The following is a 27,983-nucleotide window of genomic DNA, read 5'->3' on the forward strand; positions in this document are numbered from 1 at the left end:
TGGTCTAGTTTGCAATATTATTAGTTTCTCATCTTTTGTGCCATCCTTTGTGATAATGATCTTCAGCTATACAATCAAGTGTTCTTAAAATTTTAGGATCTTCTATCGGATGATCGATGTTGAAAAAAAATTGTACATTAAAAAAAATACCATTTGATATCTTTTTGTGGATATCTTAGAGCTCCCTTAGAGAGCATGTAGTGAGCACGTACTTATTTTGCTTAATCCGGCCCTGCAAAAAGAAGAAAGTCCATCACTGCTCCCCACGAGGACTCGAACCCCGGTCTCTCGCTTACCGGACGAGTGCTCTACCATCTAAGCTACCATGGAAGCAGACAGGACATTTCAACCTTGGAGAGTATATATAAGTTGAAAGGCTTCGTACATGGACGGCGGCAGCAATCAACTAATAGCTCGTGAATGACATAGGCCACCAGATGACCACATGCGTATAGAAATGTCCTCTCCACTTGTCAATACAAGATTAATTGAAAAACTGGTTATTTGTGGAGATGAAGATTACGAGGAAGAAAATTCATGACTGCCCGCACGGGGTCTCGAACCCCGGTCTCCCCAAGTGGAGAGGACATTTCTATACGCATGTGGCCATCTGGTGGCCTATGTCATTCAAGAGCTATTACTTGATTGTTGCCGGCGTCCATGTACGGAGCCTTTCAACATATACAGTATATACGCTCCAGGGTTGAAATAAAGTTAAATTTAAGTGTAAGGACAAACTGGTCACTCTATCATCTTAAAGGCCAGCCGCCCAGGCTCTGTTCCTAGTGGGATGTAAGCCATTTACCCCGAGGGATCTGTAAAAGTAGCAGACAAGAGAATAGAAATCGATCCGCTGACACTTTTCCAAAATTGACTTTTTCTACGCGCACATTAATCAGGAATCAGTCAAAAATTTCAATTAAAGAACCGTAACAGTTCTATCTGATAGGTGGCGGAAGGGGTTCATATTCATTGATGTTTCTCAAATGCAATATAATAATTAATAGCTGTACTGCAGGGCTTCTCAAACTGTGCGCCGCGGCACCCTGGTGTTCCACCAACCTTCATAAGGGGCTCGCGGTGCCCCTGAAAAAGGTTTTTCAAAGAGATTCTTCATTAAACTGTTTAGGGAAGCCACCGATAAACATTGATTATGGGAAGGGGCACCACGGGTGGAAAAGGTTTGAGAATCTCTGCTGTACTGTATACTTATTTTCAATACTTTCTAGAAGGCACATTTCTACTGATAAGATATTATTTTTACCCTTTTATTAGTTGGTTATGGAGAAAAGTAACTAAGGAAGATACGACTTTTTCATGGCGAATAAGTTTACGAAGTATGGAGGTTTAGGGTGTAAGAATGAGAATCCTTCCATGTACAGATATTTTTTTAGCATGTTATTTTGTCATTACGCACAGATATCGAGATATCAAAATTCTGTGGGCAGAAAAACAGCAGGTCTGTGCAGGTAAAATAAAAGAGAATGTGCTCACTATCTTAGGGCAAAAATTAGAGGATAACTTTAGGGCACATTTCATTCAAATAAAATTTCTCTTTTCACCGCAAGCATCCCGGTGCTCACCGGATCCGTGGTCCCCACAACCTGGACCCATGCTCCCTAGCCCGAGATCTTTAAGGGCCTTAACTTTTTTTAAATTGTGTAAAAAAAAACAACTTACGATTTGCTCGACAGAAAGAAGAATTTCAGAAGACATTCACCGACAACTTAGATAAACACCCTGTTGTGATTCAATGATTTGCATATGATTATGTATTTCAGTTTCAGCCAGAGTTGTTGTACGGTGCTTTTGCTTGTGTTCTTGTGCTTTTTATCTCGTGATTGTTCTAATCAAAGCTCTTGATAAGGGCCTTTCCTTGTGGGAGTGATGCGGGGACCTCAGTTGCATAGGGGCTTCCCCGATAAGATCTGCCACAATGTTTTATGACAATAAATATGCATATTAAGTGGTGGTGGTGCTAAGCCTTCTTTCATTTTGCCCTGGGGATATGATGCTGCTCAGTCAGCATTTGGGATATTTTTTGGATAAATATTGAACAATTTGTTTGAGTTCAGTAGAAAAGTCTCATCAAGGGTTACATAAGGGTATCACCCGCTTATAGGAAAATCCGGTTAACGGGTGGCTCTGATTTCAGCAAAGAATCAAATTCAAGTAGGCTCCGTTGAATATACGGGAAAATCGAGACGTCTTCATCAGTGGCGTAGCCAGTTTTTCGTCAGTGGACGGAGCGAAATGGGATAAGCTTTCATTCCCGTTATGGCGTTTGACTTGGACAGAAGAATATTTTTTTCTTTCCCCATAAGCAACCAATAATTAGGATTTGGTAACCAATTCAACTGGGATCCTCGGTCAGAGTGAAATTTTTTTATCCTCTGACGATTAGTGCCAAAACTCCTAATGCCGAAATGCATTAGGAGTTTTGTATTTTCCTTGTGTTTGCCTTATTCGTTGGTAATTTTCTGAATGATAAATTAAGGCAAAAAAGAGCATAATAAATAAATAAAGCCATAAGAATTTATTGAAAAGCTTTTATATAGAGGTTAAGAAAGATTCTCAATAATTTTGAGGCCCAGTCTAACTTAAGTTTGAAAAGGCCTTTAAGACCTATGAAAATTTCTCCACCGCAAAGGAAGCAAATGAGACCCGCCTATGGGAGATGATCGGTGGGGGGGGGGGGCATCATCATCTTCATCATCGTGCGCTCTCTCCAGACCAACATGTCTGTTTCCGCCTATGCTCTCTCCCTCTGTAGGGTTCAAGATCTTTGGTTTGTTCACCCTTGAAATTTTGCTGTTTAAAGTTGAAACCACTGAAAATTTCGGAGCACGAACCAATAGTTTCTTTTCGCTCAGTTAGTGAATATTAATACAGCGTATAAATCGGAACGCTTGATGCCATCTATCGGCAGACAGGAAAACGCCATCAGAAAATGAAACGAATTAAGCAACAATCGCTGCCATCTGATATTTATAAAAGAGAAAATAAAACTCTCATTTTATGTCCTCCTTGAAAACCAGATGGCAATTAATTCTTCATCGAATATTTTTCACAATATGAAATGATATAGGTCAGGGCCGTGCAGCTTTTGGGTGAAACTATAGCGAGTCAACACCGACCATATTTACATCAGTGATGTATCTATATGTTTATAGTCTGTACTTCTCGGGTCGGTAAAGCCGGGTTTTGTTAGGAGCAGGTTGTTTTGCAACACATGAACCGAATAGGGCCATTTCACGTGGGCGGAAACGTGTAAGTTTATCACGCTACGCGGTTGGGTTTTCTTAGCGTGGCACATCCACGTATTTTTGCACAATAAAAACAGAGACAGAAAGGAAGGGAAAGAAAACACAACAAAAGTGAAGGAAAGATCCGCGAAATGCGCGACGCATTTGACTTCTCCAGAAGCAGTCGGCCAATCATACCCGACGTAAAAGCGCTGGTGGGAGGCGTGTTGCGCTCTGTAGGAAAACAGTCATGCTGCTTTTCTTACTGGTGAGTGGACGGCTTGTCGCGCTAGGCGAATCACGTTGCACGCGGCACAGGAAACCTGCTCCTAAGAAAATCCGGCTTTATCCGGACAATCATTAGCACGTTTTTTCCTTCAACTGGCTCTTCATAGGGAGAGTTCGTCACATCGCTACTAGCTTGTATCAGCGATATCGTCAGAAAAATACCATTTGGGAATGGCTGCGAATTCAAAAGCGGGCCGCCATGTTTTTTGACATAAAATTCGGGCGGCTTTGATTACCGATGAAAAAAATATCCTGAATCAAAAATTTTGCCGCCATCTATGGTTTGAAAATAGTACTAGTTCATAGTTTTTGCTTGCTCTTTGAATGGCAGCATGTCCTATGCTTTTTGCTGTTTGTGATTCATTAATGAAGTTCTCAAATTACTAGATAGATAACAGCAAAAACCATCACGGACTTCCAATTGCATAGCTCAAATATTTTGGGTTACTTTTTGGTTGGAAACTTTTTTTAAGGATCTGGCAACTATGATCAACAACCACTACTAATCTTTGTTTACAAATAAAAGGAGGATGACATCACGTGAATGAACAGGTGTTGAATATTTGCTTTCACGCTTCGGAGTGGTTTTTATTGCGTTAAACGTGGAGAATCATTTATAAAGTTCACTTTTATTGTTTCATACACTTTAAAAGAAAAATCTAGCCATGGCTTTGTCTCAAAATTGTAAGTTTTCGTCCTTTTTTATTATCAATTTATCATCCACCCCCAATAGGAATTGTTTTTTTTATAACACACACATATTGTATTGTACGAAAAAGCTAAGATTCCGTTAGCCAAATTTGGTGAGTATCTTTTGTCGCCAACTGATTACCTCGCCACTTTAGCTCTTCCTAAACTTTTCAGTGGCAACAATAGGGTTGTTTCAAACTAATGTGCTATACTTTATCTATTTTCAGACGCTCATTTATGGTTTTGCCGCCTCTGAGCTACATGATTTTCGGCGCCCTTCTCCCATTCTAATATAATTTTCTTCACTATTCTCTTCAGGGCCGTCTTGGGAGGGCATCTTAATAATGGGCCCCGGGCTAACAGATTTTTCTGAGGTTTCTACCTGACGAATTCTCGAAAATTTGAGCCGGTTCCCATTTTTATGAGGCTCCCGGGCCGTGCGTTGCTACTCTTTCCTCGAATTCGCACACTCTTTTAGTCATTCACATGCATACACACTGTTGTGGTCACACATCCCAACTTAGAGGTGTAAATGCAAGCCGATCTCCCTGTTGAAAAGTCCCGACACAGAGAGCAGCAAACCTAAAACGATACAATTATTCAATCATTACACTTCACTCATAGGTAGAAAAAACTGGTAGCAGATGGCAGCACTACACATAACAAGCATTACACAGAAACAAACTTCACGTCAAGTTTCACTACACGTACACACACATTCCAACGTGTACCAATTCATTAGAGGTTCCGCAGAGGAATATGGACGAGGTACATGTATAGGGTTTAGTAGTTGTTGTGGTCACGCATGCTTACACTCTGTTGTGGTCACACATGCTGGCTCACTGTTTCGGTCACTCACATGTTCGCTTACTTTTTCAGTCACATGTTTGCTCACTGTTTCAGTCACTCACATCCTTTCACATGACATACTCAAGCTCACACTTTCTTACTGACATGGTTTTCTTGCTTTATCGGTCACTCTTTTGGTCATTTACACGTTTACACATGCTCTAGGTCAGTTTTCAAACTGTAAGGTGTGACTCCAAAATTTGTCTTCTCCCCTCCTGCGCAGACTGAAAGATTGATTCAGATTGATTCTTTGTCTCACTACTTCGGGGAAGTCGTGGATAAGAGGGGGCACTATGGATGGAAAAGGTTTGAGAATCCCTGCTCTTGGTCATTCACATGCTTTACTCATGTTCTACATCACTCTTTTGCTTACTTGCGCTTGTAAACTATTTAGGTCACTTTTTTTGGTTACTTACTAACCTAGTCCCTAGCTGCCTGGGCAGAGGCAGATTTATCAAGGGTTATACAAATTATGCTGCCCTGGGCTATTGCCCGCTAAGCCTCTCTGTTAATATTCCACTGTATATTTTAGCATCATTTTCCTTTCTCGTTGTCAAGACAACCTTCTATGTGGAAAAAACAGTCCAAATGGGAAAATTGGCAAAAAAAGATTAAGATGCAATGCCAGAGCCCTGACTGGCACCACAGTGGTGGTCGGCTGAAGTTGGTTTTATGTGGTTTCTAACTTCAAGGCGTGAATGTGAGCCGATCTCCCTGTCAAAAATTCTCGCGACAGAGCAACAGGCCTACAAGGTAACAAATATTCAATCATTACACTTCACTCACAATTTGAAGTATAGAGGGCAGCACTGAAATATCAAGCACAACACTTGCTAAACACTCAGACTGTTAGGTGCACTCACTTTGTTCCAGACTCTGCCACGAAGCTGAGCTGGAAGAGATCTCGGCAACAGGATAAGTCCGGCGGCAGAGGCCCTGGCGTTCATTCCTTCATGCCTAAAATGTACCACTGGCATGGTTCCAAACAACAATTGCCCAAGAAATTTGATTGGCGATAGGTTTGCCAGAATAAGATCTCAAAACCTAAAATGTAGTGGGCCAGTGAATCCCATGATCAATATTTTCTTCATTGTTTTAGAATTCCTCCTTGCGATGCTCTGGTTTCTTCCAGAAAAAGAAGTGCTGAACTTTTTTTTTGTCTGCCATTTTGATTTTCATGATGTTTGAAGCTGTTTAGTGAGCAAAAGAAATTCTAGGTGGAAATTGGAAATTGCTAAATTTGACGCAACCCTGCTCACAGAATCTTAGTCATGAGAATAACCACATGAATGTTTGATGAATGAATTGCACTGTGTTATAACTCAGATTTCCTCAAATTAATTGTATATTAAACAAGATTCATTGACTTTCATATTGAAGCTGATTCTACAACCTCTGACAATAAAGTTCGGTGAATAGTCCTGTAACATTAACGTAGATGAAATGTTAACGAAAGTTACCTTACTGTCCTTCGAAATAGTCACCTCCCATTCCTATCACCGCCGAGATCTCCTATACATGTCCTGGAAACTTTGCAAGAAGTCTTCTTTTGGGATGGAGTTCAAAAGCCTCGTCACGTTTCGTTGGATGTCAGGAATATCGTCAAATCTCTTTCCTTTCAAAGCGAGTTTGAGTCGTGGGAATAGGAAGAAGTCTGGAGGATTGAGATCTGGCGAGTATGGTGGATGTTCAATTTGCACCACCCCCTTTTTTGCCAGGAATTGTTTGACGATATTGGTTGTGTGAGGGTGAGCATTGTCGTGAACAAGAAACCATGAACCTTGTTGTGCGTACTGAGATCGTACCCTGCGTAGACGCTTCATGAAACGGGTCAAAATTTCAATGTACCTTGCAGCATTCATCGTCGTTTCCTCAGGTAGAAATTCCTTGTGGATTTTCCTGTTCATTTCCCTGTTCTCAGTTAAGAACCAACGCACTAAACAAGTCTTAGGACACCACACTTTGTAAAACAAGTCTTTCAAGGAACACAAACGATGCTCAACTGAACAACAGTGGCGGCAGATAGTCAACACCTGCCGCTATGCATGTGCAGCATTTTTCTTCGTCAGTGTTGCCAGATCGGCCGTTCTGACTTCATTTACCAAACTTTATTGCCAGAGGTTGTATGTATGATTATCACAATATAATTTATAAAATGAGAAAATCTTAATGGAAGATTTCAAAGGCACGTTGAAAATACCTCATTTTAATACTAAAAAAATTACTTGCATACATCGAGGCTTGACAAATCTTAGGACACCAAGAGTAAAAAGATTGTACGAAGGTTTCAACAACTGGCTGGTGCAAAGATAAAGCCAGGGAAGAAAACTAAACTGCCTCTGCAGGGAATCAAACCCCCATCCTCTCACTTGTCGGATGAGCAGCCTAGACTACAAAGGTAAAGAACCCTCTTTCCTTAGAGTTTGTGTGCACTAAACAGGGCCTTATATGGACAGCCAAACCTAACTCAGGCCAAAGCTCACGCTACTGACACTACCACCAGATGGTGACTTATCTGAAGATGATGTTCACTATTAATATAGCAGAGCGTAAATATTATTAATAGCGGAGAGTGACAGAATCTTCAGGGAAAAAATTTGCATTGGCACTACAAATTCTCTATGGGTGACTATTAAAAAGGAATGTGGGGGAATGAAACAAAATTTTTGGAGTTTATTTCAGCATGTGCATCAACATAGAAAGGGATCGATAAGTCCCAAAAGAAAGTAAAAACAAATTTTTAAAGTTTGAATCTAGGCATAGTTATCCCGTCATCTGCTTCATAAAAGATAGTGCTCATTAATGGAAAAATACGGTTAAGTATGCTGAGTTAATAGTGAAAAATGTTGAATTACTGTTATATTTTTTTTCATACGCACTTTGTTTTAGCTTTGAAAACTATGCAGCTCAATGATCAGAAGGCTGGTATGCAAGGCTTAGACAAAGAAGCTATCAATAAAATCATATATGAATCTTCCAAAGGGACTCCATATTTCATTCACCAAGAGAAAAGACAACAACGCATCAACAAACAAGCTAAAGAAATGCTCGAAGAATTGGCTAAGGTTACTGATGCTCAAAGAAAAGAGTCCACGGCTAAAGTGACAATTTTTTGCACATATTTATAGTGCTTATTTTGTTTCCTATGTATTTGAGTTCTACTTTCAAAGAATCGATTGAATTGCTAAATTGATTTTTTTTTTCTTTTGTGATTTTTTGGCATTTTTTTTATCTGATTGTAATTTTTTTCATATCCCTTTTCTTTATAGATGGATGCTTTGGGCGCTACCTTGGAATCCCAAAGAGATGTTAGTCATTCGATTGTTCATATAGATATGGATGCCTTCTATGCTGCCGTGGAAATGTTGGATAACCCTGATCTGAAATCTAAGCCTATGGCTGTTGGTTCAATGTCAATGCTGGTATGTAGTCCATGGTTTCGAAAAATCTACTTTAATGCATTTTTTAAAATCAATATTGTTAATTTTTTCTCTTCACAAAAAATTTATTTTGAATGGGGCTGTTGAATTAGTTTATGATACTGTGTCTTCAAATTTTATTCATTTCTTGTATACATAAAACTGAAATGAATTTATGAGAAACATACTGTAGGCCCAGCATAATCTGAGATCAACAATTCCAGCGCACAATATCTAATTATGGGGGGGGGGGCAATTTCATGGCCATTTTTCCAAATTTAGCATAGTCCGTATATTGAAAATTGATGAAGGATCAAAATGAATAAAGCTTCAAAAATGAATCAGACTTAAAAAATGAAATGAAAATTATGTTTAATTACAATGATCACAATACCTAAGATTTTTACTTTTCATTAGCAAAGTTAGTGCCCTCAGGGGTGGGAACTCTGCTACAATTGCGCCGCACTGCACTGAAATTAATATCTTGCGCCATCCTGCTCCAATAGTGTATTTTCGTATTTTTCTGCGCCAAATAGCGAATTTTGCTTCAGTATGCCTGGAATTTCGGAAAGCATGCCAAAAAAATTTTGTTCCTGCTTGCCCCAAAACGATTCTTTCAGAGAAGAGCTTGTTTTATTCCACTGTACTTAAACTATCGGCCCCTCATCTGGCTTTTCGTAGCGAAACCCCAATAATATCCGGGATCGTGCAACTGAAGATGGTTTGCAATGGTCTTTCAGCTTTAAAGCGCAAATGTGAGTCAGTTTTCATTTTCAAAAAGAAAAAAAGTCACCACTGGAAGCAGCAGAAATTACTGTAGTCGATCGTCATTACTTCAAATCCTGATGTTTCGTGAAAAAAAATTTCATTCCTGGAGTAAAAAGAGCATATCCACCGAATTGTGAATGCTAATTTAGAAACTTTGCCAAATAACGAGCGTTAAATCGCCAAATAACGAGTGTTACATCTCCAAATAATGAGTGCTGAATCGCCAAACATTGTTAATTTTTCCGAAATTCTCTCCCATTTTGCAACAATTTCTTTCCGAGTATAAAAAAATTGAAAGCTTATTAAATATTTTATCTCATTTCAACTGCTGCTGTTCCAGACAGCAAATAGTGCCCTCAGTAACAAAAATTATCTTAAATAGACTGGTGTGAAAAATGTTATGACAGCCACTCTTTCAAACAAGGTGTCAAAAGCCTGAAACACCAAAAACAAAAACAAGCTGATGACAGATGTTTTATTTTGAAAAGGAGTGAGGGTTAAGGAAAATATTCTTGTAAGATAATTTTGCTGCTCCAATTTATAAATATCTGCTCTGAATCCTATATTTTGCTGCTCCAAATCCTGAATTTGCTGCTCCAAAACGGACTTTGTCACTTCCCACCCCTGTGCCCTCAATTTACTCAACAGAGAACAAAATTAAAGTAATTAATAATTGAAGACAACTTAAATACTTGAAGGCTAGCATTTACTCTCAAATATATTTATCTTAGTAACATATTTTCCATTAATTCCAAATGTTTCATGCAATAAAAACATTATGTATATAGTGGCTGACATGTGAAGCATAATATTCCATAAAGCGGGAAAAAGTAGTTGAAATTATCATATTAAGTGGGGAACTTTATCTGTATGGGAGTAATTTTCATGCCTTTGGATTTTATCCAGTTAACACTATAGTTTGTTTCAGGTTAACTTTGCAGTGAAGAGAAAGGTAGAGAGTGTATTCCTTCGCCGCAAAATATAGTTCCCATACATCGGAGGTTTCTGATGATCATTTATATAGAATATTTCAAATTTTTTTATGATTTTGAAAAAGATACTGAAAAAATACCGTTTTGAACCAATGTATATTTGTTTAAAATTTTTAAATTAGAAAAATATTGGTTACCATTATCAAAAATCCATGGCGAGCTCAAGAACATTTTGGCGCGATTTCCAAGAAATTTTCCCCGTCAATATTACTATCGTGCTTTTTTTTTTTGATTGCACAGTTATATATATATATATTATATCGTCAGTTTGTTGAATTTTTTCCAATATAATTTTTCATTCAGTTTTGCATGTAGTTATAGGCGTACACACCCAGACGAATATTCAATCAGGTTTTTTTTTCCTCGCGAAAATAACCTCCAACGAATTCATATATTCACTCATAGATTACAGCAAGTGTCCCTCTTTCACGACAGCGCCGATACCGTTGTGAGAGGCTCTCTTTATGGGGGTAGGTTACGGTTCCAGACCCCCCCTTTTTTTATATCTATTTCTTGCCTTGTTCGTAGGATAGGGGTGGTTTCTGAATTCCAATAGCCGATAGCGGAGGGTGGTGACATAAGTAATGTCTCTTTTGCACGCACACCAACTTCCTCCTCCACATCAGAGGCTGTTCCTCCAGATGCCCCTTCAGTGTCTCTCCAGATAAATATAAATAAGCAAGAGAGAGAGACCCACAATGGTTTAGGCTTGCAGTGTATTTTTTTCTTCTGTGACAGTTGTATCTTTCTTTTCACCAGAGATAGACCCGCTAAAACGTTCTAACGTTCACCGTTCTTTTTGGCAATAATGCATAAAGCACGTTATTGAAGAAGAAGAGGAATTTTGGATTGCAGGTGGCTTGATGGAGCAACAACAATTAATAAGTAATAGAGAATCAGATAGATCTACAACGTCAAGTGAGGATTCCATAGAATGGGAATCCGTGAAAAATGACTAAAACTGTAGTGATAATAAGTGGAATCGACGTATACCGTGCGTTTGGGTGGGTGAGCCACAGAAATTTCGGCAAGAAAAGTGAGTAAAAGAATTCAAAATTTTTTCGTATCATTTTTATTATTTGGGGCTATACCCAAATTCAAACGTGAAAACCGAGTTAATAGGAGTTACTAAGATACTTTTCAATTAAAAAAAAATGATTTCAAAAACCACCCTTTAATTTCTGAAAGTATCGACAATGATTTTTTTTTTCATTACCTAATTTTTTGTTACTAACTGATTGCAATTTTTTCTACAAGCATTACGCTACACGTAAAAAATATTTTTTTCTGCGCGATTGGCGAGAATCAGCCATACCTTACCGAGGCCGCGCATCGATACATAGGTTAAGGGGCTTTCGTTGTCATAGCAACGAGTGATGCGGTTCCCTCGTAGCTTCCTCTTCACTGCAAAGTTAACCTGAAACGGACTATAGTAGGATCATGCCGTTCATTTTGACCATTTTCGATCTTCCCGCTCAATTTTCATGATGAATGAAATAGGAATAGAATGAATGTTTAGGATGTCAAAATTTAACGACATTTCCTAAAAATACTTAAATATTATGCTGTCCAACTGTCATAAATTTAAAAAAAATTGACACGATATTTCTTGTTATACTTAATATTATAGAATCATTACTGGTCAATTTGACTGGTAATGTTACAAGCACTTTCATAGCAATGAGCGGCAAATATTTCGTCGAATTGTGTCATTAAATTTCTACTAATATAGGTATTCTCACTTCAGCTGATTGAAAGCATCCTTAATGATAGACTAATTACAAAATAAAAATATTAATCTGCCAAAAATGTAGTTATGTTAATCATTGAATCTTATCTGAAGGCTAGTAGAAATTTGAGCACATAACGATTGTTTTTTTCATCAATACTTGCTAAAATACTGAAGCAGAACAATACTATGTACCTTGGTAGGTGTAATAATAAAAGAAAAGAAATTTTGTATGAAATTCATTAGGGGACTCCTTTATGTGAAACACATTCGACGCATTTACACATTTGTGTTTTCTGGGAAAGAAAAGGGAAAATATTCTTCTACTACATTCAATGCATTGAAATATACATTCTCATAGTGAAAAATAATTTCCTGAAACCGTCAAGTTTAGCAATAAAATGAAGTACAGTGTTGATCAGGTGGCTTGAAAGCATTTCATAATCATATTATTAATTTACCAGTGCGTGTTTTCCCACAACATTCAACATAGCCTCAAAAAATGCTTGGCCGATATGTCATGAATGCCATTTGCCCCTCAAAAATATTTAAACTTCCGAAATTGCATAGGGAGAATTATACTCATTTTAAACACACTTTTCTTTCATATCATCTCTTGCTTACCACTTTTTCATGTACATGATTAAAACTGATGCGCCATGACTTTTGTGTACGCTGATGGCGCCCAAACATTAAAAAATAAATGAAGATATCATTCCATTCCCACGCTTCAATTAACCAATCTCACTAGAGCTTTTTCTTTTAACATGGAAATAACTCTCAGTTACACTTGCTTTCTTTGCGGCTTTGCGTATGTAAGGGTTTACATGTAGCTAATTCCTTGTGGAGCTCATAATTCTTGAGCAGGGGATCCCCTTTAAAATAGTGAAAATGTGGTATTTAATGCCTCTTGGCCATAAGGGAACCAGTGGAGATGAGCAGTACCTTGGTAAGTCCCATTGATTTTTGTGTGCATGTGTGTGTGTCATTTCATATGTTTCACATTATGATAATCTATTCTTTTATATTTGTTAATCAATTGATTCAATTTTAAATACGACATAAATACGCAATTGAATTTAATGTTTAATTGTAGTTTGATTTAGTGATTCTAAATATATTCTAAATGATAAGAAATAAAATACAATCTATTGTGGCACAGCTTCAATCTTGATTAGGCTATTTATTTGTGTATATGCATTTTTCTTTTAACACTAATATGTTTGCAACCCACAGCCTGCATGTGACAGATCCAAATAAAAAAAATAATAAAACTGGGAAAGTTCATTTTCTTCTTGTTAGAATTAGTTAAAATGTTTAGAGGCCCTCATTCGTCCAGGAACTAGAATTTTGCTAACAACAACTACTGTACCAGCAAAAAGATACGAATGTCAGGTCCCGGTATGCAATAACAAAACAAATGACAAATTTTCAATGCGTAAAATATGTTTCTAATGTAACAAAGGTATTGAAAAGTGTAGAAAGTTTGGATGTGCAAGTACAATTATATAATGTTTAGAATGTAAATGTATGTATATTTTTTTTATCAGTTATGAAATGAGGAACTTTTGGATAGGTATTACCCTCTCAAAAACCTGAGCCAAAACAAACCACTAAACGGTTTTTTATTGATTTGTTTTTATTGTATTTTTTTTATTTGACAATAACATTATAAGTACAATCTGATACAAAAATACTGGTACAAAAAGACCAAAACAGAAACAAAAAACACGTGAATACATAGATTAGGAACATTCACTCTGTGACCCCAAGGGACTAAGGTGTCCTTCCAGTAGGTCTAAAAAAATAATCTATTGTTCGTTGGCACATGGCAACCATCATTCATTTTTAAATTTATGTTATTTTTAAAATAATCTTTTATCTTTTTTATTTTAATGTAAAGTAGCGCAAAGAATTATTTAATATCAAGTTATGTATACCTCCACTTTCCATCTCATTTGTGTCATCGGCATTGCATACTGTTACTCTTTTCCATCATTTGTTAAGCATTTTGCTACTCTGTTATCTATTTATTACATTATGTGTATTATTACTCTGTTGTCACATTATGTGTGTGCCTTTGGAGAAAAAAGGTTAAAAGTGAAATTTAATTATAAATTTTATTATATTTAGAAAACTCCAAGTTTTTATATTCTATTACTTACCTACGCTCATAAATACATTTAAACATAAAGAAAACGTACAAAAATTGAGATTTTATATAGTTAAAAATCAATCTCCTGTCATTTTGGCCGGCATCTGTTGTTCTAGGTAGAACGAAATGTTGGTTCTTCCAGTGTTAAGCAGGGTATACATTTATCCGTTATCTCATTAAGCAAGGCTGACTGTGTTCACCATCTAGAGACAAATGATGGTACAGATGATTAAGAAATTATATTATAATGAAGGAACAAGTAAAAAATACAAAATAAATAAAAAGACAAAATTCTCTTGATGTATGATGAAAAATGCCAAATAAACAAAACATTAAATAAAGAAATATGCACACATGTATGTGCACATAATACAGGCTCTAATGATAACAATAAGAGCTTCAGAATCGTTGAGTACTGAAGTATGACTATGTAAAATGACAAGGCTGTGGCTTAATTTCTAGGAATAGTTGTTGAAATAAGGAACTGTTTCACCAGTGAATACCATTATATTTTATGTAATCAAAATTATTGCTTAATTAATGGCTTGTTCGGCCATGTTGTTTTTGTTTTTCAAAAACTCCTTTATCATATATATTCTCTAGTCAACATCAAACTATGAGGCCAGGAAATATGGCGTTCGTGCTGCGATGGCTGGATTCATTGCCAAGAAGCTGTGTCCAAATTTAACCATAGTTCCATGCCGGTTTGATAGGTATCGAGAGTTGAGCAAGAAGATTCGTAAAGTAGTTGAAGAATATGACCCTGATTATTCAACAATGGGACTGGATGAAGTGTATCTGGACTTGACTCCATATATAAAGAAAAGGTACACCGAACTACAACATGTGGAGTGTTCCTGCTTCAAAGAGAAATTGTCTCAAGAAAGTTGTGATAGTTTGAATGAGGATCCAGATAGGGAATGTGAGTGTTCAAAGTTGGATATAGGAATTGATGAGAGGGATAGACTGGCATTTAAAATAGTTGAAGAAATAAGGCAAAAGATATTTGACGCAACTCAATTGACAGCAAGCGCTGGTAAGTATATGTAACTAGCACAATCAACCGCTTTCTTTCTTTCAAACTGAGCACATTTCTGGTCCTATTGCCATGGCCAATTAGCTACTGCTACTTAATTATACATGCACCTCATATACATTCTTCTGCAAAATTTCCAACAAATCGGTACATGCCAGAACGTGCGGCCGGAACATACTTATGTTGTCAGAGTTGTGCTTGATTTGTGTTCTTGCTGGTGCTGCAATTTGCCTTCCCCTTTTTTGAAGTGAACATGGTGAATGATATGAGATGAAATACAAATTTTCATGTAATGTAAGAACTATGTTATGTTGTTGGTCTGGCTGCTCTTGGCGGAGAGACTTTTTTCAAATGAGAGATTGGTTTGCACTCGTGCTTTGAAGTTAGAAAACCAACTTCAGTCTACCACAACAGTGCTGCCAAAAAGGTTCAGAATGGGACCCTTACTATGAGAGTCCAGCACAATACTCACACAACAGCACAGTGGTCATGGGCAATTAACTAGCAAATTCAATTTGCTTTTCAAATCTGCATCCTCACAATGGGAGTCTGTGGGAGTTGCAGGTGAATCATGAATTGGGTAAGAGAGCTGCAGGTGCCAAAAGTTTGAGAACCACTGCTATAAAAGGATAAAAGTTTTATACAGGGTGATTCAGAAAAGATAGGAAAAAAGATAATTACCTTTAAGAGGTAATAGTACTCACCAATACAAACAATTGTCATCGAAGAATGCATGGTCTAACATGAAATGCAAACACGCTAGCGAGTTTCGAAATGGCCGTCGAAATGGCAAATGTCAAAACAGCATTCTCGTTGAAATTTATCAGGAGAAAAAGAACACCATGCATGAAAATGTAACCTGGAGAAGAAGAAACCATATGCAAATCTGTGTCACAGTGAATAAAAGGTGTGGATGCCAGTCCTGTGAAGTTATTCCAGTATGCAAACCGTTATAACAGTTGTGATGTACAGGATAATGGTGCACTTTAGTAATACTGAAAAAGCAGACATGCATTTCATTTACAGGGCTGCAAATGGAAGTACCACAGAGGCAGCACAAATGCTTGGTGAGCTTTTTCCCCCACAGGCGGTTGCCCAATCCGAAAACATTTGTGCGCTTGTATTGGCAGCTGTACAAAATGGGATCCTTTCTTGCTTCCCGGTCTGATGCAGGATGTTCAAGGACTGCCAGAACAGATGCATACAGTTTCTTCTTCTTCCCCAGGTTACATTTGCATGCATGGTGTTCTTTTTCTCTTGATAAATTTCAACAGGAATGCCATTTTAACGTTTGCGGAGTGGCCGTTTTGAAACGCTGTAGCACATTTATGTTTCATGTTAAACCATGCATTCTTTGATGACAGTTGTTTGTATTGGTGTGTACTATCACTTACCTCTTAAAAGTTTTTTCCATCTTTACTAAATCACCCTGTATATATCTAAAAATTTACATATGCTTGTTTATAAATGTAAACTTGTATCCGGTCCATGGGCCTGAGCTCCTCAACACATTTGTGATATCTCCATAGTAACTTATTAAAATATTAGGTTTAAGCCGCCTCCAACCCCCCTCCCCCCCACCAACAATTCTGAGCCCTCCCAATATTTCCAATAATTTTATGCTTATATGCTTGTACTCTCTCTCTATCATAAATAGATATACAGTCAGTGTTTGTTACAACGACCCCCCCCCCCTTCTTCCACCATTCTATCAAGAACAGACATTATATTGAGAAGGAAAACATAACCCATACGGTAGTCGTTATACGAAAGCATTTGGGACTCATCATACCAGTCCTTGTAACAGAATGATTGCTATAATGAATAGTTGTTGTAATGAGCATTGACTTTATTTAGCAATGAAAAATATTTTGACTCGATATCCACCCTATCCTCTCTTGAGTTCATACACTTCATACTGCTCAATAGTGGAAGTGGTATAAATACACTTTCAAAAGTGTATTTATACCACATTATGATATTGTTAAAAACAAAAAAAGCTCATGAATTTCAATATGTATGATTTGAAAAAGTAAAACGTGACTGATATACAGGGTGTCCAATAAATATGTGAATGGATCAAAAATCCATAGAAATTGAAGGAATTGGTATACCTGAATGCTGTTTGGAAACAAGTTATTCTAACGAAGGAGAACTTTTCAGTACAAAAAAAAAAAACTTAAAATTTTTCTTGATAAAGCACACTACATTGAAGCAAATCACAGAATTCTGGTCCTGAATCTTTCTTTGATCATTTCTGTGTCCAAAACCTTCATAAAGCTTCAGCCGTTGATTTTTGGCTTTGGTAAAACAACCTCCCCAATAGTGCTTTATTTACTAATGTCAACATCACAATGAAAACCTTACGTAAGTTCCAGTAACAGGAAAATTCAGAAACGAGCTGTTAATAGTAACCTACATTTTATAGGACTCTGATTTGCATGTTTCCAGTGATTTGCTTTCAAACAATGCCCTCTATCAACACAGTTTTGAACCAATTTTTTTGTGACGAAAAACTCCCCTTTGTGAGAATAACTTTTTTGCAAACCACATTCAAATATACAGATTTCTTAAACTTTTATGAATGTTTAAACAACTGAAGATCTTGTATTATGATGCATGAATTACAGGTATTGCTGCAAACACGAGACTTGCAAAAGTGTGTTCCGACCAAAACAAACCTAATGGTCAGTATCAGATCAGATCCCACGTGGATGATGTTAAAAAGTTTGTGAAAGATCTTCCAGTGAAAAAGGTAAGTAGAGTGTGAGCGATATTAAACCATTCAATGTTCAAGTGATTCTATAACAAGAAAAACAGTGAATGGTAATTAAATGAGAATATAATTTTATCACCTTTTATGAAGTATTTGATGATTCTGGATTTTTATTTGTGAAGTTTTCAGGAATCGGACCTGTTCAAGGGCAACTCCTCAATCAACTTGGAATTCATACGTGTGTAGATATGTGGAATAAAAGAGATATCATTGATTTGCTTTTCTCACAAAAATCAGCACGTTTCTACATGAAAGTTGCTCTTGGTATTGGAAGCACTAAAGTCAAAAGGCAAGCTCTTCATTAGCAAAACTTTCAGAACAATTCCTTAGCCTGTGTTACAGGGTGCATAGCAGGGCCACCCTTACCAGACGCTGGGCCAGGTGTAAAAATAATAGTGGTGCCAGAGGCATCTTAATGTGCAATTTCAACCCTGACCCCCTATTCTGTGGTTCACAACTTCGAGGTGCGAATGTGAGCCGAACTCCCTATTAAAATGTCTCGCCACAGGGCTATAATGGTACAAATTAGCCATTACACTTCATTTCTGAAATATAGATGGCAACACTGAAAAATCAGACACAACATTATATATATATGCACTTGGACTGTTAGAATTACACACTCACACTTCCGGCACAACTCACTCGGTAGTAAATTGCCCATGGCAATAGACCGGAGTTGTGGTTGGTTTGAAAGAAAGAAAAGAAGGCCCCGATTTTGCCGCTGTGGTGGTCGAGTGGTCATAGTGATGAACTCGCATAGTGAAGACCAGGGTTTGAACTCCACAGTGGTGGTCGGCTGACATTGGTTTTCTGTGGTCCCCAACTTTGAGGTGCAAATGTGGGCTGATCTCCCTGTTAAAAAGTCTCGCCGCAAAGAGCAACAGGCATATAACAATACAATTATTCAATTATTAAACTTTGCTCATAGTTAGGAAAAACTGATGGCAGATGGCGGCACTACACATAACCAGCATTACACAGGAACAAACTGCACACCAGGTTCTCTACACATACACACACGTTCCAACATGTGCAGATTCATTAGAAAATCTGCAGAGGAATGTGGACAAGGTGCACATGTGGTTTAGTAGAGGTGTGACCACACCTGTTGTACATCCATAAGGGTGGCTTTGGTGCATAGCTAACAGTATTCACCCTAAATTACTGGTGAATGGAAAATGAAATACTCCTAGAAGCATGCTTCCAATTAGAAAAAGTATCCAAATGATGCGTGGGCCTTGCATAAGTCATTCATATTGCAATGGGTTGTATAGTTATTAGAATTTAAAAAAAATTTACTCTTTATACAGACACTCTGTGCACAAAACCCTGACTAGAAAGTTGTTGCCGTCTCTCCTGAGGCAAAAACGTTTCAAGTGCAATATTCACAGAGATATTTGAATTCATAAAAACAAGTATGATTTTTTTTTCATGACTTGGACAAATTGAACAAATCAAGAATTTCAATGAATTTTTAAACATATGCCACATTTTTCTGCGTTTTTCTGCTTTCATGGGTCCTGTGTTCTCCTTTTTAAAAATTCTTTTGCTTTATAAAATCCACATGCATACCTATATGATGTATTTCTCTGCAAATAATCATTTCCTTTTTCTTATCTTTATCAGTGATTACGTTCGGAAAAGCATTGGCAATGAAGAGACGTTCAGAGAGATGTCTGACCCAAAAGAGCTGCATCAGAAATGCGAGGAGCTGTGTGATGAAATGATTGAGCATATGAAACAAAAGGATTTATTGGTAAGTGTTGAACCATACAGCCCTGAGGCCATCTGGTGAGAAGGCTTGCTTTCTTTTTTTTTCCTTCCAAATTGATGTTGAGGCTGTAAACCCACATCACTTGCAAATGAGATGCATTAAGAAAATTCAGCCAGACAAAGTCTAAAATTGATGTGACCCTTAACCAAGGGTCAAATCAAAAAATAAGGGTCAGTTTCAAAATTAAATTAATTGTTGAATTTTTTTAATGATGTTTTAATTTAAATGAAGTGAATTTATTGGTGAAACTAATTAATATGTAACATTATGTTACTGAATATAGCTGATTGATAATAGGGGAAATGGGGTGAATGGCGCCATCTCGAGGAAAAATGGTTTTTTTTTTCATACTGTAAAGTAACTTTTTAATGAAACCGATCCAACCAATCATATGCAACTGTGTCAACTTATCATCAATGGCAAGTTCTTCTATCTTCAGAAATTTCTTTTTTCTTGCTTTAATTTAGGGTTTTCAGCCATTCTTCTTGCCAATATTTCTTTTGCTTTGAAAGGGAACATATCTGAGTCCTCCCGACATTGAATTCATTTGCAAGAGCACAAACTCCAATTTTATGTTTTTCACTGTATACGATGACATCAACTATCATCTGGCCATTTTGAACAGTGTAAACTCATGTAAAATATATGAGCACAACCGGAAAACTTTCATCAGAATTGCCAAAAATTCACAAACTTCAAAATAGACGAAAAGTAGATCAAATATTAGAATTATCTAGTGAGTATAATTTGAACTAAAATTGCAATTATACTTTAAATTATACTTTAATACTTTTAAATAATTTAGTTTTACAGTTTCTTATTCAGTTCACAAACACATTAAGAATGCTTAAATAGGTTTTTAACATTTTTTATAAAGGAATTTTCAAAACATTAACAAAGTGGCATGATTACCGACACACCCAGGGGCGTATGCAGGATCAACCTTTTTGAGGTCGTCACAAATTTTCTTACAGAGAAATGAGTTACCATCTTTCAAAAAGCATTTAAATTAACATAAATTGGTTAAAATACCGCACAAAAGATATTTTCTTTTGATATTTTAATTTGTTTCACAGAAATATCAATTTTATAAAATAATTTTTGGTTTCCTTGGGGGGAGCACGAGCTCCCTTTGCCCCCTCCTGCATATGCCTCTGGCCACATCTGTGGTGTCATCACCCCAGTGGGACAATATGGGTGATGATTCATGATTAGTTAAAAATGGTTATACATAACAATTGTTGCACAGAAATGTAGCAGAATATTACATGGATCGTTAACACACTAACCACAGCTATAAATTAACAAAGAAAGACATTCATTGCAATTTATACATGTCAGAAATTAGAACGAAATAGTAAAAACAACATTTTCCGCAATAACAAATACACTATTCTTGCCAGAACACTGACGATTCTCTAACAATTTCTCTTGTTGCTCACTAAAGTGCAGCATTTATCACAACCTGCGGTTATAGTTTTCTGCTTACATAGTATAGCGTATGCTATGGCACTTTGCTTATGCTTATTTTACAATTGTACTGTGTTGAATTTTACAAACACCATACATGAAATTAAATATAGTAAAACCCCTCTTAATGGTCACCTCCTCAGATTCAGACACCCCTGTTCTATGGCCAAATAAAATATCCCGGCAAAAAGTCTATTTAAATAATGTATTTTGAACCCCCTGTTTAATGATGTTAACTCTCAGATATGGTCACGAAAACCATTTTCATCATTCGTTCCATCGGACCAAAACCCTTGTACGGACACCAATAATTGCAATTTTGGTTCAAATTATGCTCACTAGATAATTCTAATATTTGATCCACTTTTCGTCTATTTTGAAGTTTGTGAATTTTTGGCAATTCTGATGACAGTTTTCCGGTTGTGCTCATATATTTTACATGAGTTTACACTGTTCAAAATGGCCAGATGACAGTTGATGTCATCGTATACAGTGAAAAACGTAAAATTGGAGTTTGTGCTCTTGCAAATGAATTCAATGTCGGGAGGACTCAGATATGTTCCCTTTCAAAGCAAAAGAATGGCTGAAAAACCTAAATCAAAGCAAGAAAAAAGAAATTTCTGAAGATAGAACTTGCTATTGACGATAAGTTGACACAGTTGCATATGATTGGTTGGATCGGTTTCATGAGCGTCACGAAATTATAGGTGAATCTGCTGATGCCAATGATGAAGAATAGAGTAAGAAATTGACAAAAATTATTGAGGAATATTCAGCCAATGATATATACCAGGGGTGGCCAACAGCTGGCCTGCAGGCTGCCAATATTTGAAGGAGGTGGAATACTCAGCAAAACCCACCAAATTTTGATCAGTTTTTCAAAAAGATTTAGATTCAGCGCAATATTTATTTTCTCATTTTAATTGTGAATCTCTGCAATAATTATGTACTTTCATACCTTTAAAAACGTCATTATCTTATATTGTCGGAATTTCGTTCATTTGCAAACAAAGAACCATTTCAGTTATTGTTATTACTGTGCATTTTACAGTTTCAATAGGAACCCCCTTCCCCTCTGATGTGGTCACTCCCTCTTTTACAGACAATTTTTGTTATCCTGTGAGTGTTCGCAAAAGAGAGGTTTTACTGTACATGATGAACATCACTTTCCACTATTATGTCACTGAAAGATATACACAATATTGATTGTTGTCCTTCTTAGGGAAAGGTGATAGTTTTGAAAATAAAGACATCCAATTTCCAAGTCCATACCCGAAACTTTTCACTGCAAACTCACACCAGCAATCGAGATGCGATTCTTAGAGCGGCTAAGAAGTTGCTTGATGGTGAGATAAATGCTGTAGCACCTGAACCTCTTAGGCTTAGACTCATGGGTAAGCTTTTGTATCATTGAAACATATGTATTTTTTTAAAATATTATATTTTGTATAATACAGGGCTGGACAAATCGCTAAAAAATCTAGGTGCCAAAAATATTTTTACCCGAAGAAAAAAGTCCAGAATAATGCTTCTTTTGAGTGTTTCAGGGCATAATGATCCTCTATCATGTTGACAGATATGCTGCTATATATTCCAAACATTTTGTGCTGCTCTCATCTTGCAATTTAGTAATTACATAAAAAAAACTTTAGGCGCCAAAACCAAATTTTTATTCGCCTGAGATAAATTTGCCTGGCCCTGGTATATAGACAAAAAATTTAATGAACATATGATGCATATTACATCTTGATGCATGAACATACGAGGATTGATAGCTTACAACACTATAATGTTTTCATGATTTGCTATACTGTTCAGTTTTACATTGATTACATTCTTTCATTTAAGAGGTCTTCAGATTTATTTCCAGGAACAAATTATTATACTCTATTTAAGTATAAAATAGAGCTTTCATTGTAAAGGTGGATCCACAACAACGGCAACGTGTCAAAGGAAAAAAGAATGTTAAGACTAACTCAGTAAATTATGCAAAAATGAGTAAATTTCTTTTATTTATAGACACCTGGTTGATCAAATCCATCTGAGCACAGTTGCAGAATAACTATACTACCACTTAACTGTACAATGCATCTCATACCTCTACAGAATTTCTAACGAATCGGGTACATATCAGAACATGCTATGTGCGCATCGCCCTAACGTATTTATGTTGTCCATGTTTTGTGTCCTTGCTGGTGCTGCCATCTGTGTTGCATGTTTTGGAGTTAAGGCAGTAAATGTTTCAACTTTCATGTTATAATTGCTCAATAACTGCAGTTTGGCGTCAGAATCGTCTGGACTGCACAGAGTCACTCCTTACAAAAGTTTTGGCATTAAATAGTTCCTTAAACAGCTCCTTTAAATAGTTTTTTTTTTCAGTTCTTATTAATGTAGCATGAGTTGTGGTGGATCTGCCTCTAAATTTCAAAGACATTCTATGCCTAAAAGTATATTGTCAATGATTCCTTAAATTTATTACCAATTGATGATCACCTGAGTAATATGCATGCACATGATTAAATCAGGGATGGACAGATCTATTGCAAAAGTTTTTACAGTCATATTTTTTTTCCAACCACATGCTCGATGCCAACACATAAAAAACCAAAAAAATTAAAACACTGGTTTTTATTATTATGATTATCGGCAGCGATACAAGTGTTTCGCCAGCGCATCCCTTCCTTGAACGTAAAGGCCTTAAAAGACTAATTTTTAAAATATTGAAATTACTACAAGGTTGGGAAATTAGTCAGTTTGTGACTCATTACAATGACTGTATGGGTACGTAATAAGGCAAATAGGTTTTTATGGTATACAGTGGACCCTGCTTCTAACGTTTTTCTAAAAATCATCATACAGAAATGTTGTAAGCGGGAAAAAGTTTTAAACAAGTTTTATGGCAACTGCTGGACATAAATAATGATTTCAAATGTTGATGTTAAGATGTTGATAAGGCTCATTGCGCAAATTATTTACGTTCATGTTGCACTGACAGAACATTATTATGCTCATCATTTGTACTGCATAGATAAAATGGATAGTAATGTGATAAATAGACATTTATTATAATGAATAGATATACAGACAATGTGAAAAATAATTTGATAAACAAAAATTATTGAATGCAGTGCGATACTTTACTAATTGTAAATAGTACATGTACTCAGGGCCGGAATTAGGGGGTGGCGGAAAAATTTAGGGGCGGCAAGTTTTGGGGAGAAAACAAGGAACGTTATTATATAAAATTATCAATTTTAAATTGGGGGGGGGGTGTCAAAAATCCTACTTACTGCCCTGCATGTACTTATAAAGTATGTAAATGTGTCTTAATTTTTTAGGTTCAGCTTATACACAGGTTTTAAAATTTTTATCGTTTCTTTGTCTTCAAGTTGGGGGGTTGGCTTATACACAAGTACAGTCGAATCCTGTTATAATGAATGCCAAAAGACCGGAGAAATCACTTCATTATAATGAAATTTTGTTATAAAAGAATTCCAGGTTTTTGCATCGTTCCTATGTGAACTTATCTGGGGAAAAAATAAAATTGTTCGTTAAAACAAGATTTTTCCAATAATGGTATTTGTTAAAATGGGATTCGACTGTATATAGGGTAAATTCAGTAATGCTAAGTGTTTAATATTTTTTGGGCATGTAAAATATCGATTCAGGCATGTATTATTTTAAGTCACATGCCCAACTGAGCATGTAAATTTCTGGAAATTTGTCCAGCCCTGGAATAAATGTAATTTATCAAATAAAGACAAAGACATATTCATGTTTCTTTAAAGTGTTTTGGGTTGATCACTCATTTGATAATCATGCTGATTGTTTTTATCTCCTCGAAGGTATCAGAATGGTGAATCTCATCCATGAAAGTGAGGTTGTTGATGCCAAGCAAGCCAAAATTGAAGATTTCTTGTGTTCAAGTAGTGTACCATCAAACAAGCCGCCTGAAGCAGCATCATCAGCAACTGCATCGTCAGTTTGTCCAGTGTGTGATATCCAAATGGCATGTAAAATCAGAGACATGCATGCGCATGTCAATGAATGCATTGAAAAGTACAATACAGAGAATCCCGGTAGTGTCAGTGTGTTGAGAAAGAGTCCTGAGGGGGAGGATGAAGCAGAACCCAGTGACACTTGGATCGAGCAGTTTCTACCCCATCCCGATCATATCAAAGCTCATGGACCAATGAAGATTAAATTAGTTTGCCCGGTGTGCTCTGTTTTGCAAAAGTCAAATGATCTTCAACAACTGAATTCCCATATTGATGTTTGCTTGAGCAGAAGTGCTATCAGAGAACTTATTAAAGAACCTGGTGACAAAACCAAGGCGGAAAATCCGAGTAAAAGGTATTATTGCAAGAAAACAAGTTTTTTTTGACATCTTTAAAATGTTTTATTGCAGTCACTCTCATTTAATATGAAACGACCATTTGTGGTTGGCTTTTCAACACTCTGATGATGGTGCTGTATCTGAGAGATCCACAATCACATTTTGTTGATCCACACTCGAATTTTGTTATGATCGCACCACAAGTTTAGGAGTGGTGGATTTCTATATTAATATATCTGATTATTGCCTTTTCCCAAATATGACAGGTTTTTTTTTGGGATTATATGATTGATTTTCTGTCATGGACCTCACAGATACGTTTTCACCATTGGTGTTACTCGAGAGGTGTCACCATTAGAATTTTAATTGCATTATACAAAATATTTTGCAACTTTTAATGGAATCACTGTTAATAATTTAACGCCAGGACCTAGATTGAGCCATCAGTTCTTGCTTTGTCTCTGGCCATGCATGATAAAATGGGAAGGGGGGGGGGGTAGTATGATTCATACACTTTATTTTAGGAGTCCATTGACTCCTCCACTCTGTTACTTAGAGATCCTGAACTAAATTTGAGAAATACTTTTATCCCACCATGGGACACTACCTACTTGCCTATTATATAGTAGTTCTCAAAGTGTGTGTGTCACTGGTCCTAGTTAGGCATCACCAAATTCTATTGGGGATAGAAATCTGAAGATTCAGATTTCAGGAAGTGAGAGTTTTTCACGAAGTGAAATCCATGGCGATTTAGACTTCTACGAAGACTTTACCTGGACCATAAAACTTAAAATAGTAAACAACAATAAATCAACACTACCCATCGCAGTGCCATGGTTGAAATTCATTACAAGCAGGAATTCAAAGAAAATACGAATAGACCAATTGGATAGCTCTATTTCGCAAGCAGCCAATCGGGTTGTTGCAAAAGACTACATGTAGGTGCTTCATTTTATTCTTGCCACGAGGTTTCACTTGGACAGATGTACAGTTTTTCATTCTGCTGAGCAACTGATATTGAAAATTTTTGTAATCAATCGAAAGTGGGAAACTCGGTCAGCATAGCGTGCCGAAATGCATAAGGAATTTTTAGTATTTTTTCTGGTACTTGCCTTATTCATTGGCGATTTTTTGAGCAGCCTTCATGGTGGTAGACGAGCATCTTACCATTGTGTCACTTGGTTGTGGACTGGTGATGAAAAGAAATTCTGTACAGTGGCTGTGTTATTGTAAAAACCTGAGCTGAACCTGTATGAATACTCTTTAAACTTGTCAATAGTACTTTTTAATTTAATAATCTTTTCATAATTTTCCATGTTACTTATTATATGTCCTAAGAATGAATGGTTCAGTGCTGATCTACTCCTTTTCAGGAAACAGTCGCCCAAGAAATCCATCCTTAAAAGGCCAAAAACAAGTGGTGCCAAATCGAAAACACTGGAGCATTATTTCTGTAAATGAAAGAGAGCTCTATTTTATACTCGTGCTACCATTCCAAAAACAAGAAAGAAAAGTTTGTTATGAAATTGGCATTTTTTTATATGAATTGCTGCCAAGCATTAATTTCATGAAATGTATTGTGGTTATTACGTTCATAGATAGTCAACTGTTATGTTATTCTTTTCATAGATTTTGAATTTTTTTATCTTATCGTTTTTTATGTCAGATTATACCGCAGAATCTACAGGGTGGTTGTAGTGCCCATTTTGATAAAACTTGGTACATAGGATATATGGACCATGGGGTGAATAAAGATTCAATATAAAAAAAAAATAGTTAAATTTTTGCCCACTAGGTGAAAAGGTGGCTGTTTTTTTTATTACAGATATATTTTTCATATGGTTAAAATAACATACAACAAGTTTCAATGAACTACGTCCACCACAACGGGCACTACACAGGTCGGTTAAGAAATAACATGTATGTTTCACTTTAATTTCAATGAAATATGGTCTCTTGGGTATTCATTATTTGTTTGACCAACAAACTGCAACTTTAGAGAAAAACTGCCATTTATTGTATAATATATTCATGATATTTCCTTAAAACTTGTATTATCTTGCTTTTCAAGTATGTCCTCTAAAATAACAGAAACTCGCGCTCTCGAGTTCGAAAGCAAAAGTTAGGACCAAAAAATGTCAATTTTTCATCTTTAAGTTATTGAGAAATGAGTCATTATCCATATCCAGGAAAAAAAATCATGTTACTTAGTGTAATTGATAGATTACTCAGATCAATTCCACTCATTACAGCTGAGGGGAATAGATTCGATTTCGTGACAATAGCCCCAAGAATAAGCTTTGATGTTTAAATATCTTACAATTTTTGTTCTTTGTGTTGCATTTAACCGTTGAAGAGAATTCTATTACTGTTCACTATATATATATATGTTACAAAGTACTGTTGTGTGTATGGTTTCTTTACACATTCAAATAAAAGCTACATTTCTTGTT

The 27,983-nt window shown here is 36.4% G+C and overlaps 1 protein-coding gene across 1 annotated transcript; it reads left to right on the plus strand.

Annotated features, from left to right (window-relative positions):
* The first annotated feature begins 4,050 nt into the window (after positions 1–4,050).
* PolI (DNA polymerase iota) lies at positions 4,051–27,983 on the plus strand. Its single transcript, XM_089247750.1, has 10 exons — positions 4,051–4,217; positions 7,962–8,173; positions 8,342–8,494; positions 14,739–15,171; positions 17,802–17,926; positions 18,070–18,236; positions 19,577–19,706; positions 22,417–22,588; positions 25,040–25,547; positions 26,904–27,983. The coding sequence occupies exons 1-10, from the start codon at positions 4,199–4,201 to the stop codon at positions 26,989–26,991; spliced, it is 2,007 nt and encodes a 668-aa protein (XP_089103876.1). The 5' UTR covers positions 4,051–4,198; the 3' UTR covers positions 26,992–27,983.

This window comes from Pholcus phalangioides, unplaced genomic scaffold, assembly GCF_987345545.1.
Source record: "Pholcus phalangioides strain wild (caught in Gottingen) unplaced genomic scaffold, Ppha-v1.0 ptg000018l_1, whole genome shotgun sequence".
NCBI classification, from domain to species: Eukaryota; Metazoa; Arthropoda; class Arachnida; order Araneae; family Pholcidae; genus Pholcus; species Pholcus phalangioides.

What these genes read in the sequence shown, in the direction of transcription:
- PolI (XM_089247750.1), top strand. An exon ending in TTGGTTCAATGTCAATGCTG is followed by an intron (nt 8,495 to 14,738) that starts GTATGTAGTCCA and finishes TATATTCTCTAG; the next exon opens with TCAACATCAAACTATGAGGC. An exon ending in GCGGAAAATCCGAGTAAAAG is followed by an intron (nt 25,548 to 26,903) that starts GTATTATTGCAA and finishes ACTCCTTTTCAG; the next exon opens with GAAACAGTCGCCCAAGAAAT.